General features: G+C 44.1%; 1 protein-coding gene across 15 annotated transcripts in view; it reads right to left on the reverse strand.

Moving 5' to 3' along the window:
- TENM2 (teneurin transmembrane protein 2) overlaps positions 1 to 12234 on the reverse strand; it is a 3817113-nt gene that overhangs the window by 129759 nt on the left and 3675120 nt on the right. For 11 of the 15 annotated variants that reach the window (XM_074390353.1, XM_074390351.1, XM_074390352.1 and 8 more), the window contains 2 exons: positions 6693 to 6893; positions 4768 to 4980 (listed from right to left, as the gene is read on the reverse strand). In XM_074390353.1, coding sequence (XP_074246454.1) covers positions 4768 to 4980; positions 6693 to 6893 — 414 coding nt within the window. The remainder of the gene's footprint in view (positions 1 to 4767; positions 4981 to 6692; positions 6894 to 12234) is intronic. The other 4 variants (XM_010346673.3, XM_074390357.1, XM_039460510.2 and 1 more) reach the window with 2 other exon arrangements.

Genomic DNA, 12234 nt, shown 5'->3' on the forward strand with positions numbered 1-12234 from the left:
TAGAGTCATGGAAGCTCAAATGTTCAAGGACAATAGCTACAAGGAAAACAAAAAGTTTTCATAACTTAGAATGAGGCTGGAATGGGATCCAGAAGCAGCTGTCCTCAGTCTGAAGTTGGTTAATTCTGACAGTCACTTTCTTCCCAACCTGTTCCCTGTTGTTCTGAAGCTCTCTCCCTCTTGGACTCTGACCCTGTCTGCTTCTGATGACAATCACTTAATCAGCACATCGGATCGTCGCACGGCTGCTTTTACCTTGGGTAAAGATTCATTTTCCTTATTAACATCACAAGCACTGATTTCTTTCCCCAACCAATTAAAGAGGAAAAATAGAAGGGCCCAGTGCGATACAGGGAAAGGAAAACTGTTCTGACTTGTGGCACCTGGGCAGGTCACTCAGCCTCACAAGGTCCTAGGAATCAAGCCCTTAGGATTCTGAGATGAAATCGGAGGTTAGGACCACATAGATAAAATACACAAGTTGAAATAACCATTGCAGCCCTTACTCACTACCCAGACATCGAACGGTTCACCCAGGGTCGGGAAGTGCCCAGTGTGGGCAGATTTAGCCTGCAGGTGAGTTTATATTATTCAGAGTGGATGTCTGGATAACCCACGTTCAGGAGATAATTGCAAAAGTCCACAGTTAGCATGTAGCATCCCTCCTTGATACCCCGGCAATGCAAATGTTGGCTTCTTCTTGTATTTTGTCCAAGTGTTCTGCTCATAACACACACTAACATCTACTTTACCTCTTTATAATATGAGACGCTGATCTACATTTACTATATGTAGTTCTTAGTGATTTTGACCTATTATTATATAAATTCTATAGTTCCCCCATGTCCTGGTGTTACAGCCTTTGCGTGACCTTTTGGTGTTAGTTCCGCCTTGATGTGATCTTGGTTCACTGCAATCTCTGCCTCCTTGGGCTCAAGCGATTCTCCCACATTGGCCTCCTAAGTAGCTGTGACTACAGGTTTGTGCCACTGCACCCAGCCAATTTTTGTAGAGACAGGGTTTCACCACCTTGGCCAGGCTGGTCTCAAACTTCTGTTCTCAAGCGATCTGCCTGCCTCAGCCTCCCAAAGTGCTGGGATTACAGGTGTGAGCCACTGCACCTGACCTTGTTCCCAGTATTAATAAGGGGTGATGGTAGTGGCAGATGACAGAAACAACCCATTTTAAAATTAAGTTTAAAGAATAAACCTCTTCTAACCATACAACGTGCCATCTGATCTATTCATTAAACTGTACACTATCCAAAAAATGCTAATATATTCCAAAGATACACACGAATTGTAGTTGATAAGCATTCAAAGTATATTTCTTATCTACACAATTCTGTAGATTTTAGTCACGCTGTACATTTAACTTTAAAGGAAAAGAGTCTATAACAATCATTGCTTGGTAGAATCTAGTCTGCCAATAAGTCAGCTCTAACGGTTAACACTGATGTGTTATACCTTACATTTAAATCTTTAGCAATCTCCACTAAATTTTCAAATATAAATAATTTGGTCACAAATTCCAGAAAGGCATTAACCAAACAAACATGGATGGATCTTGAGGCTTCTACTTGACTAAGTTTTAGGAGTCTGTGCTGGTGCCCTCATCTTTCTTCCTCGTCTCTTTTTGCTCCTTTTAGCTCAGTAAATGTAATCCACAGGGGCTGATGTGAATTGTTCAGTTGACTATTTGCAATGACTCCAAGAAAATAACCTCACTCTGACCTTTTGAGAATAGGCCACAGACAACCCAAGTCTCCGGCACTGACTCCCACCATTCTGCCTTACTCCAAATTTCCCTATGTGTTGTTTGCCGACTTGTACCATTTCATTTTTATTTATTTTCTATTTTCAAAATACAGCATTTGAGGCCACACTTGGAAAAGGACTAAAGAGCCCCCGTTTCCTCTGTCAGCATCCCCAAGGAGGAGAACTCATGTGGGCTCGTAAACTGTGGCATTTACTTTACATGAAATGACAGGAGTGTCTGCTCAAACTAGACGACTAAAACTCCACAAAACAGCTCTGGGGGCCGGAGACAGAACAGCAAAAGACGCAAATTATGCATGCACGAGTATCTCTCTGGTGTTTGAATGGCAAATCTCACTGATCAAGGTCTGCTTGACTTTGTTTTTGAGAAAACCACAGTGAACATAACTATGAAGAGCTGGCACATGTCCTACAATAAAGCCAGAGAGCCCTAATTTCTCACAAGAAAAGGCTTCGGTAGTAAAGATCTTTATAACATACACAGCACAAACTCCGAAGTCACAGGAGATCATAGTTCTGAACAAGAGACTTTCCTGGACCAGCACTCTCTTCGTTTTGGGAACTTTACATGGCATATCAATTTACGCTTTCTGTACGTCTCTCAAGAACTCACGTATGTCATCACACAACAATGTGAAACCTGCACCAAACACTTCAAGCAGCAGAAACACCTTTCTTTCCCCGCGGTTTATCTCACCCAAAGGGCTAGCTTGACCGAAACATCTACGTTCCCTTCTTGGCCAATATCCTTGCCATTCTCTACTGAGACCAAAGTTGTCATCCGCCCATCTCTTTTTCAAAGGCCTCCAAAGAGCATTTCAGCACATCTATTGTTCTCCCTCCACTCCCACTCTGTGATATCTGGAGTAGAGGCTCAGATCCTTTAAGTCACAACTGGTGTCCTTTTCTTAATGGGGGTGTGGACCTGTCTCATGTTCTCCCCTCTCTCCATCAAGACTTGTGCAATCCAGGAGTTAGCTTTTTTTTTCTTTTCCTGTGAAGGGCCACGCAAGCAGCTCTGTGGGCCATGTGGTCTGCTAATTACTCAGTGCTGACAGGTGGCACGGAAGCTGACGAGGCATCCGTGAATGGGTGTGGGTGTCCTGTAATAACACTTTGTTTATGGTCACTGAAATGTGAATTTCAGTTCATTGTCACGTGCCAGGAAATAGTTTTATTTGGATTTTTTTTTTCAACCCTTAGAAAATGTAAAAACTATTCTTAGCTGGCAAGCCATAGAAAAACAGGCAGCAGGCCAGATTTGGCCCTCTGGCCATAGTTTGGCGACTCCTGCTCGAATCCATCTGGACTGCCCTCTTGTGAGCTATTTCCAAAGTAAAGACAGATTGTAGGTAGGAGAGAGCCAGCAGGCATCACTGTGGAAACACTAACCCAGCCCCTCTGCCCCCCAGATGTGGGAAGCAGGAGCACAGGGGAGGTGAGGTTGGATTTATGGATTAAAAGAAAGTAGGATTATCTACCTCAAGGCTGACGATTGGCAAGAGCTTCTGAAGGGAGGATTTGGGGCAATGGAGATATGGGGAGGGGAATCTTTCTTGAAATAACACCGGGCATGCAATAGTACAGCAACAGGAACGCCCCTGATGAGTGGAAGCTATTGTAAGAACTGTCTCAGTATTGGGCTGTGCACAGCCCTCCCTTGAAAGTCTTCTGAATTATTCCTCAGACTCTGCAGGGAACTGAGGATAAAAGCAGCTGCGGGGGAGCAAGACCTGGAGCGTCATCGAGAGATTGCAAAAACAATTCACTGCCAACAGACTGTCCCAGCAGGGGCCCAGTACTATGGTCGTGGCCCTGATTGACACGCTGCCCCTCGGATGCCCAATCAGATGGAACTGGGAGAAACTGAATGCAGAGTCAGTCCACTTTATCTCTGCATAACCACCCAAATGAACAGCATGGGAAACTGGGTCTGATCTCATGGATCAGCCGTGTGCAAGCTCCTTACCGTGTCTCTCACTCCAGGTGGCCCATCTGTGACTGGGGTTTTTAGGCTGGGACAGAGGGGAGGGTCCTAAGCTTGATGGCTGGGATCAAAGGTAACTTCAAGGGGTCACTCTAGTTTGGCTGGAAACTTCTTTGAGAATTTCCATGCAGGCAAGTAGATTAGCCAGCTTGGTATAAAAATGGATCCTAGGCTTGATCTAATTAAACAACAAAAGTAAAAACTGGAGGTAAAATGATGCTCAAGTTGACAACTTTTGTCATCTCAGCTGTCTGAGAGATGTGGAAAGCCAAAGAGCATTGGCTCACAGCTCCTCTACCAAAGGGATGATTAGGTACATTTAATCCAGTGTAGTCCTACCCTAAGCCACAATAGTGCCGAAAAAGACAGAAAAATAAAAATGAAGAAACTCCAGAACAATTTCTTCTTAACAAAGAAAAGGACCTTTAAGATATTCTTGGTCAAGAAGCTTTTATAGAGAAGTGGCTGAGTGAAAATAAACTGGGATCAGAGGAGCAGACATTTAATGACAGTGGTGGTAATGGCTCTCAGGACTTTACGGTGGTACCAACTACCAAGGGAACCCGAGAGTCCTGCCTGCATCTAACCTGGCCTGAAATTAGTGAGTTCCCCTTGTTGCCAGCAAGCAGGGATCCAGTGATCCAGCCAGCTGAGAGAGGATTTAAAAAGGGGAGAGTTTCAGAACACAGTGGTTCGGGGTGCTTGCAAGCCCCTGTCGCTGACAGTTTCCCATGCGTGTGCATTTCTCCCTCCCCGAGATTGGAAGTTTGGAGGAGTTTTCTTATCTGCTCTGGTCCCTTTTTCCTTTCAACCCGGGATCCTGGAAAGAAAAAAAAGCTCTTCCCAGTTAGGGACCTCATTTTTCCCTATCCTTATCCCCTGGGAGATTTGGAGAGGCAGCAGGAAATGTGGGAGAGCACTTGTGTCCCTGAAGGAACAGCCAGTTGCCATGCGCGACCGTCACTATAGATCTACGATTTATGAAAATAAAGCAATATGTGCCTGTTTCGGTGCCTGCCGTTTGCCTACCAATGGTGCAGTGTTCACCATTCCAGCCCTCTCGGCATTCACATTTGCCATCTTTACAGGTCCCGTGCTCAATGCAGCGGGGGTGGCACACGCGCTGGTCACACGCTGCGCCTGTCCAGCCCTCTTCACAGCGGCAGGCTCCCCCGATGCAGACGCCGTGAGTGCCACAGTCTACTGAGCACACTTCTGGAAGAAAAACAATGATTACAGCTCAACACCACAGCTGGTGAAACCCTCCACGGAGTCCAGCCCGCACACACGGCCGGGACCCCTGGAGCAGGCCCCGAGGCCCAGCAGCTCTGTCATCTTTGGAGGCTTATCTCTCCTTGGCTAGGTATCAATTCATTGTTATATCTTTTTTTCTAGAGAAGCGGTTCTCAAAGTGTGGCCCTTGGACCAGCAGCATCAGTATCACCTGGGAACTTGTTAGAAATGGAGATGCTTGTGCCCCGTTTGGACCAAGTGAATTAGAAGATCTGGGAGTGGGACTCGGAGATTTTGTGGGAACAAGTCCTCCGGGTGGTTTTGATACTCACTAGAATGTGAGAACCACTCTTCTAGAGATTAAGACCGTTCCCACTGGTTTAGCAAAGCTAACTGGGAAGCACCCACCTGGAAAGCTCCGTGTGTGGATCCTGACTCTCTAGCCAGCTGGGATTCCTCCCTCACTGAGAGCCTGAACTGATCCAGCCCAAGAGGTCAGCTGGGGACCCCGCTGCTCCATTCCCAAGATGACTGCAGATACCCCCCGCTACCCAGATCGGCACCTTGGTGGCGATAATGACCACTGTAATTGTGCTGCTTTTACACAGCTTCATTCTCAAAGGAGCTCAAAGTCTTTTGTGCTTGAGGAGGAGACAGACAGACAGATATGCACTCTCTGGCATTCCAGACCTCTCACGCGAGGACAAGCCCCACATTCATCCTTTCATCAGTCTACGGAGGGAGGCGTGGCTTGGCATGCCAGGGGAAGGAAGACCGGGCCGGGGAGTGGGGCCAGTGACTCTCTCAAAGTCACACAGCATATCTGCAGTGTAACTGGGTTGTGGATCTGGGACCCCCGCCTCCTCCCATCCTCTGCATGGCCTTGCCAGGATCATCAGCATCAGAGTTGAAGCCAGAGTCGAGTGGGCTGAGAAGACATCCCAAAATAGCCCATTTTAACTGACTCTTTTTTTTTTTTTTTTTTTTTTTTTACTTTTTGGAATGAAATATTCATTTCTTTCCCATTGTAGGCAAAGCTTCACACCGATTCCCTTCCTGATTGCCATGGCAATCTGACAGCTGTCTCACTACCCAGAGGAAGGGGGCGGAATGATCGCTTGCTTGGATAGGCACTTGTCAGTGCGAACAGAACCTTTCTCAGGAAGGTTGGGACCGGCTTGAACTGTTGAACTGTTCCATTTTTAAGGTCACTCTGGAGGGAAGACACATACTCTTAATTTTAGGAAAATGAAGTGTACAACCCGACTTCATTATTTTCCTGTCACTGGAGTATTACAGAGCTTTAGAACATGTTCACACACCACCCCGAGGGAGCCTCTTTTCTGTTTTATGGGACGTTCCATTCAGTTTGTCTGGGGCTGAATTGTTCTGTTTTGTTTTCTGGTACCTTTAGGGAATGTACATAAGAAAACCTATAATGCAAATGGAAGCATCCCTCCCGGGCTCCTCATCCATTTGCGGTGATGGAGCCAACCCAATGTTTTTTTGGTTTGTTTTTTAAAGATCACAGATTCCACGACTAAGGAGAAGAGAATGAGAAAGACGCAATGTGACTCATCAAAGTCCCCTTACCCCAAGCTAAGTGTTAAGAGTAGATTCCCTTCCATCTGTGAATGGGATGGAACACAGGGCATCAGTGTTGGAGAGAGGGAGGAGAAAACCTTGTGGCTTACCGACAGAGCAGTCGGGACCCATCCAGTTGGGATCGCAGCTGCAGAGGCCTGTGTCAGGCAGGTATGTGCCGTGCCCACTGCACTGGTCTGGGCACTGGACTCTCGCCAGCTCACAGTTGAGACCCCCCCAGCCAGGGCTGCAGAGGCATTCTCCATTCACACAGACCCCGTGGCTGGAGCAGGTGGGATCCAAGCAATCAACTGAAACAACAACAACAAGAACAACAAAGAATAAGAGTATTGATCACCCACGGAGGATGTGCCGTGAGATACGGGCTTGCTGCTCAATGGACCAGTGGGTCGCCAGTTCCTATCTACTTGCTGGCAAATGGAGCAGCCAGCAGGAAATACATATGTAGTCTCCTGAAGAACACCCATAAAAAATAAAAGGCTTCTTACTTTTCAAAACACCAAATCTCGAACTTGAAGAAGATGCAAGCGAAACAAAAAGTGGATTTCTCAAGCAGAATTAGGAGAAATCAGATACAGAAGTATGCCATTCCACCTTCAGCACCTTGTGCTTATAAAGATTAGGACCTTGACCGAATCGTATCAGAGGGTCTGCGATAGGAATGTGAATACCTGGCATGTTTCTACGGGTGTCGCCAAACTGGGTTACCCCTCACTGTAAGAGAGGAAAGTAGAGAGGCACATTGTAACCTGACTTCGAAAGGTAACAAAAGACGAAAAGGAAAACCAATGAAACTTATAAATGAGTCACTTTCCTAATGAGGTTTCACTTAGACGAAGTCTAAAATTAGTATTCATTCTCTGAGCACACACCCACTGAAGGAGTTAGTAAATGTGCAGGATAGAAGAGGTGAAGTTGGGTGTGGAAATGACCCAAAAGGGATCAACTTCCTCTAAGTAATCACCAGGGGACTGGACGGCTATCTCTGGCCACGGCACTGACCTTCTACTAGCCAATCAGATGAGTTGATGGTCAGAGTCTAGTCATTGTGGTTCTTGCCTGTTTCACTGTCTGATTGTTTGGCCATCTTAATAGAGTAGATACACATCCGGTAGGTAACTTGAAGATGAGTAATCAGGAGTCAACTCAAAGTGAGGAGAGGGGTGAGCTGCAAAGGCCAGTTCTTGAGGACAGGACTTTTTGCATGAGAATATGATCTCAAACCTGGGACCTCCATTCAAGCTAAGGGTTGAAAAAACAGGGCCTTTTAGAGGAAGCCTAGCTTTCTTATGTGTTCCTATGTATTCTCAGGAAACGATGCAGTATCATTTGGAGAATAGGGTTCTGTGTAACACATGGTTTGAATGAGGAACGGTGGTCTAGCAGAGGGCTCAGCTGTTGCTTTGTGGATCAGACAAATGTGGATGTATCGTCGTCTTATTTGATTACGACATATTTCTCCCGTTTTCACAGCTTCCAAATCAGGCCTGTTGGCCCAGATTAAAGGATTGCTTTTTCCATCATCTGCGGGCACAGCTAGATCGAGACCATGTTGAATTCTATTCTCAAGGTTTTTATGGGCCACACTGACAATGCTATTAAATCTTTCCTGTGTTTGCAAGCCATCTTATGGTTCAAATTCTCAGAAAAAATTTTGTTTTCTCTTCTTGCACAATGCCAAGATTGAAATATGAAAGACTTCTAGTCTCTAAATAATTCACTATTACAATAAGATGGTAATTCCTCAGGGTCTCAGCTTGCTATAGGATCTCCTAAGACATTTTTTATGCTGAGTGTCTTTTTTTCTTTCCTGTGGGGCACAAAATAAGAGTTTTTTTTTTTTTTTTTTTTTTTTTTTTTTCTGAGACAGGGTCTTGTTCTGTCACCCAGGCTACAATGCAGTGGTGTGATCATAGTTCATTGTAGCCTTGAACACTTGGGCTCAAGTGATTCTCCTGCCTCAGCCTCCCAACTAGCTAGGAGCACAGACACATGCCACCAGGTTCAGCTAAGTTTTTTTTTTTTTCTTTAGAAATGGGGTCTTGCTATGTTGCTCAGGCTAGTTGTGAACTCCTGGGCTCAAGCAGTCCTCCTGTCTCAGCCTCCCAAAGTGCTGGGATTACTGGTGTGAGCCATGATGCCCAGCCATTAGTGTGTTTTAATATTGATGATGCATTGGCTCTAAATATGACATTATTTAGATCATCCGTGCCACAAACTAACTAGTCCTGAGGGACATCAGACTTGAGAAATTTGGACTTATTAGAGATCACAATATTCCGTGACGTTTCTACAGGGCAACCTTCCCTTGGAGCAAAAATAATAATTTTCAGTGGTAAGAGATATTTCCTATGATCCCATTTGGATATTCTCAGGAAGATATTATATATGGAGGTTGTTTCAAAACTGTTTCAGTCATGGGAAAAATATAGTGATTTAATAAACCTGTTTGATACTTTCAAATTTGCTCAACTTAGGGTGGTGGAGCACACCTGGATGTAAACTTGAGCTGAAAATGTCAAACACGTAGAAGACAAAGGGCCATGCAGGGTCTCTGACATCCCAGGCCTAGCGCAGCTAAGGGAATGTACTAGGTGTTCAATACACAGTTGCTGCAAGAATGAAGGACAGACTGTTATAAGTGCTTGTCATTGATGGGACAAACTTCCTGTGTAAAGAAAGGACAGATGGGAAAGAGAGATGGTGCTAACAATTTCTTGCTTTTGGGAAAAATTTGTATTTGGCGATCTGCAAATTATGAACGAATTCATTCAGCACCCATCACATTGATAGTCTTCCAATAAAGGAAATTCTGAAGTTCTAGTTTTTCACTCTGTCCCCATTTCTAATAAGGCAAAATGAAAACACACACAAAAATATCTTGTGGCTTATTGCTTCAAAAATAGCTCTCAACCTGTAATTAGCCATTTAAAATGTTTGGTGAGGTGCCAGCAGCTAGGAGCTTTCAAAAAAATATATATATATATCACCATCTTTTTCTTAGAAGGATAAAATAATAAAAAGTAATACACTAAAAAAATGAAAATGGCATTTTTCATCCAGATAAATTAGCTCTCTCTTCTCTATCCTGAATTATGGTATAAAGGAAGGAGGAAAATCCACAGAGATTTATTAGCACAGTACTAGAATGCCATCAAAAAACCATTTATTGTATCTAAAAATATTAGCTAACCCCTTTCTCTGGTCAGTGATACCAGTAAATATGTCCTTTGTGCTATATAATTACAGCAGCGGATGGAATAACTAAATTGAAACTTCAAGAGGAGCAGTTTTACTCTGAATTTTAAATTTGGTTCCGATTTCCTAAGACGGTCTTGTGGCCACGTCCTTAGAGTCTTTAGCAGGCAGGAGGGACTATGGCATTTTACAATGCTTTATAAATAGAAACAGCGTTACACTTAAAAGGGGACAGTGGCCTTTACCAGCTAAGTACCATGTGCCTCGAAACACCAGCCCCCTGGCAGCTGAAATCATTAGAACTCATTTAGTCTTGGGCCCTCTGCAGGTTTGACAAAAAAGGGTTGTGAATGCAATTTCTATCCCTAAGGATAAAAAAGGAGGTCAAGGAGTTTTACAAACAATATGTACTATGAGCCCCTGAAGAACCATGAATTACATTTATGAAGTTAAATGTCATTGAAAAATGACTCAACCATGAAACTGACATGAAAACATGGCTGACTTAAACTCATATGTCAGGTCCTTTCTCATCACCTTACCACTCCCCAAGACAACATTAAATGAAACCTCATGAATACATACTTTCACTTTCATGTGCAAACCATGTTTATGCAGGAAAAACGAAGGAATGGCAACTATTGATTTCGTTGCCATGGCCATTTCAGGTAAATTGTTTGAACGTTATGACTATGATGAATATCAGAAATAAAAAAGCTAAATGGAAGAAAAAGTGCTGATCCAGACTTTCTGATCCCATTTCCTATTTTGAAAACAGCGTATGAATCACCTTGGTTCATTCTTTTTGGGTAGCAGAAATCAATCGAGAGATTTCTTCCTTTCATAATGATTCACATGGCTTGCTTGGTTGGTTGGATGGTTAATTTGCCCTGAACATTTAAATAAGACTAGGTGGGATAGTGAGAAAGTTGAGAAATCACTTGAGATTCCAGGAATACAGCTGTGTACAATCTGTACTGGAGAGAAAAAAATTCGAAGACTGGCAATGTTGTTGCCCTCACACTTTCCTTTCTCCAAATGATGCATGCAAAAGGTCGTCTTAACCTTTCCTGTCATATTACTGGCTTCTCATGTTTTCAGCGAACGCAGCTTTGCCTCCTGCAATCCATTTCTCTTTAAGAACTTTAACCTTTCGAGCAGGGTTATTAAATCAGTATTTCCTCCATCCAAACTCCCAATTTGTTTTTATGATGCAGACACAGGGAGGCTACCTTTTATAATAGAGGAAAAATATAGAGAGAACTGAGCAAGTGAAGATCTGGGGGTCAGACTTCTGGGCCCCATTAAGGGCATTACTGCTGATACGTTGAAAAATCTTAGAGGAAGAATGTTATGGAGGCTGACTTTTCGTAGCTATGGCTCTAAAAACTATGAAATGCGGGGTTTCCCAAGGAAACCCTATGTAGGTGTATCTAAGGATAAAGCACTGTCATTGCTTTGTGGTGAGAGCTGTGATGATTGGCTATTTTGTATGGAACTCTGGAGATCCATTAGTTATTGGGATGAAAGAATGAATCCACTAGTATCAGAGAACCTCATAAAACCTGAGATCCTTTGTCGGCCTGGCCATGAAGAACACAGAATGCATATGGCATCCAACAGGACCTCTCCTATGGGGACATCTTGGGTGGTAACCTCAAGCTGTCTCATGCAGAATAGGCAGGGGCTTCGCTTTTTCTCTTAGTTTGTTGGGCAAGTTGACACTTCTGTTTCCACTGGGACATGGGAGGGACAAGGGCTATTTGAGCTGTGTGAAGACATTTCACTGGGAGATGTACTTAGAGAAAAGGAGCCTCAGCGAGAAGACAATGATGATGGCAATTCAGAGACTGGGGAACGGGCAGGGGGCTGAGAGGGTCTATGCTCTTACCTTCCTACCAGCCGTGGTTCATTCTTTATATGTATGGTGAGAAGGAATCAGTGAATAACCAGAGATCATATTCTGTGGGAAGGCTGACAGGCAGCATGGCTTTCTCTTGCCTTATAGCTACTGCAAGTCGGTCCCAACATTTTGGCACAAAATAATTTATCTGAAAGAACTGATTAAGGTAACTAGGACTAGTTCAAGCTGCTTTTGGATTCCCTCCAGAGAGGTGCCCTTCCCTCTGTTTCTGCATGTCCCCCTCACCTGATCTCCAAGCCTGATCTCTGACCACACTGTCAGATCAAATTCAGTTTATGATATCCCTGATTTTCACCTATGTGTGCAAGAGGGCCTTACGTGTCTGCCAGGGTGAGATTTTCAGGATTCATCACATCCCATCCCTCTTGCTGCACCCTCGCTCTCCTCTAGTTTTGTGCAATTGTAGGTAACCAGGCTAATTTGCCCTACGTGGTGTTCCTAAATGACATGGACACCTGCAATCTTTCAAGCCTGACTGTCTATTGATATTAATTTTTGTGGAAATATTT

The sequence above is a fragment of the Saimiri boliviensis genome, chromosome 20 (genome assembly GCF_048565385.1).
Source record: "Saimiri boliviensis isolate mSaiBol1 chromosome 20, mSaiBol1.pri, whole genome shotgun sequence".
Lineage (NCBI taxonomy): Eukaryota > Metazoa > Chordata > Mammalia > Primates > Cebidae > Saimiri > Saimiri boliviensis.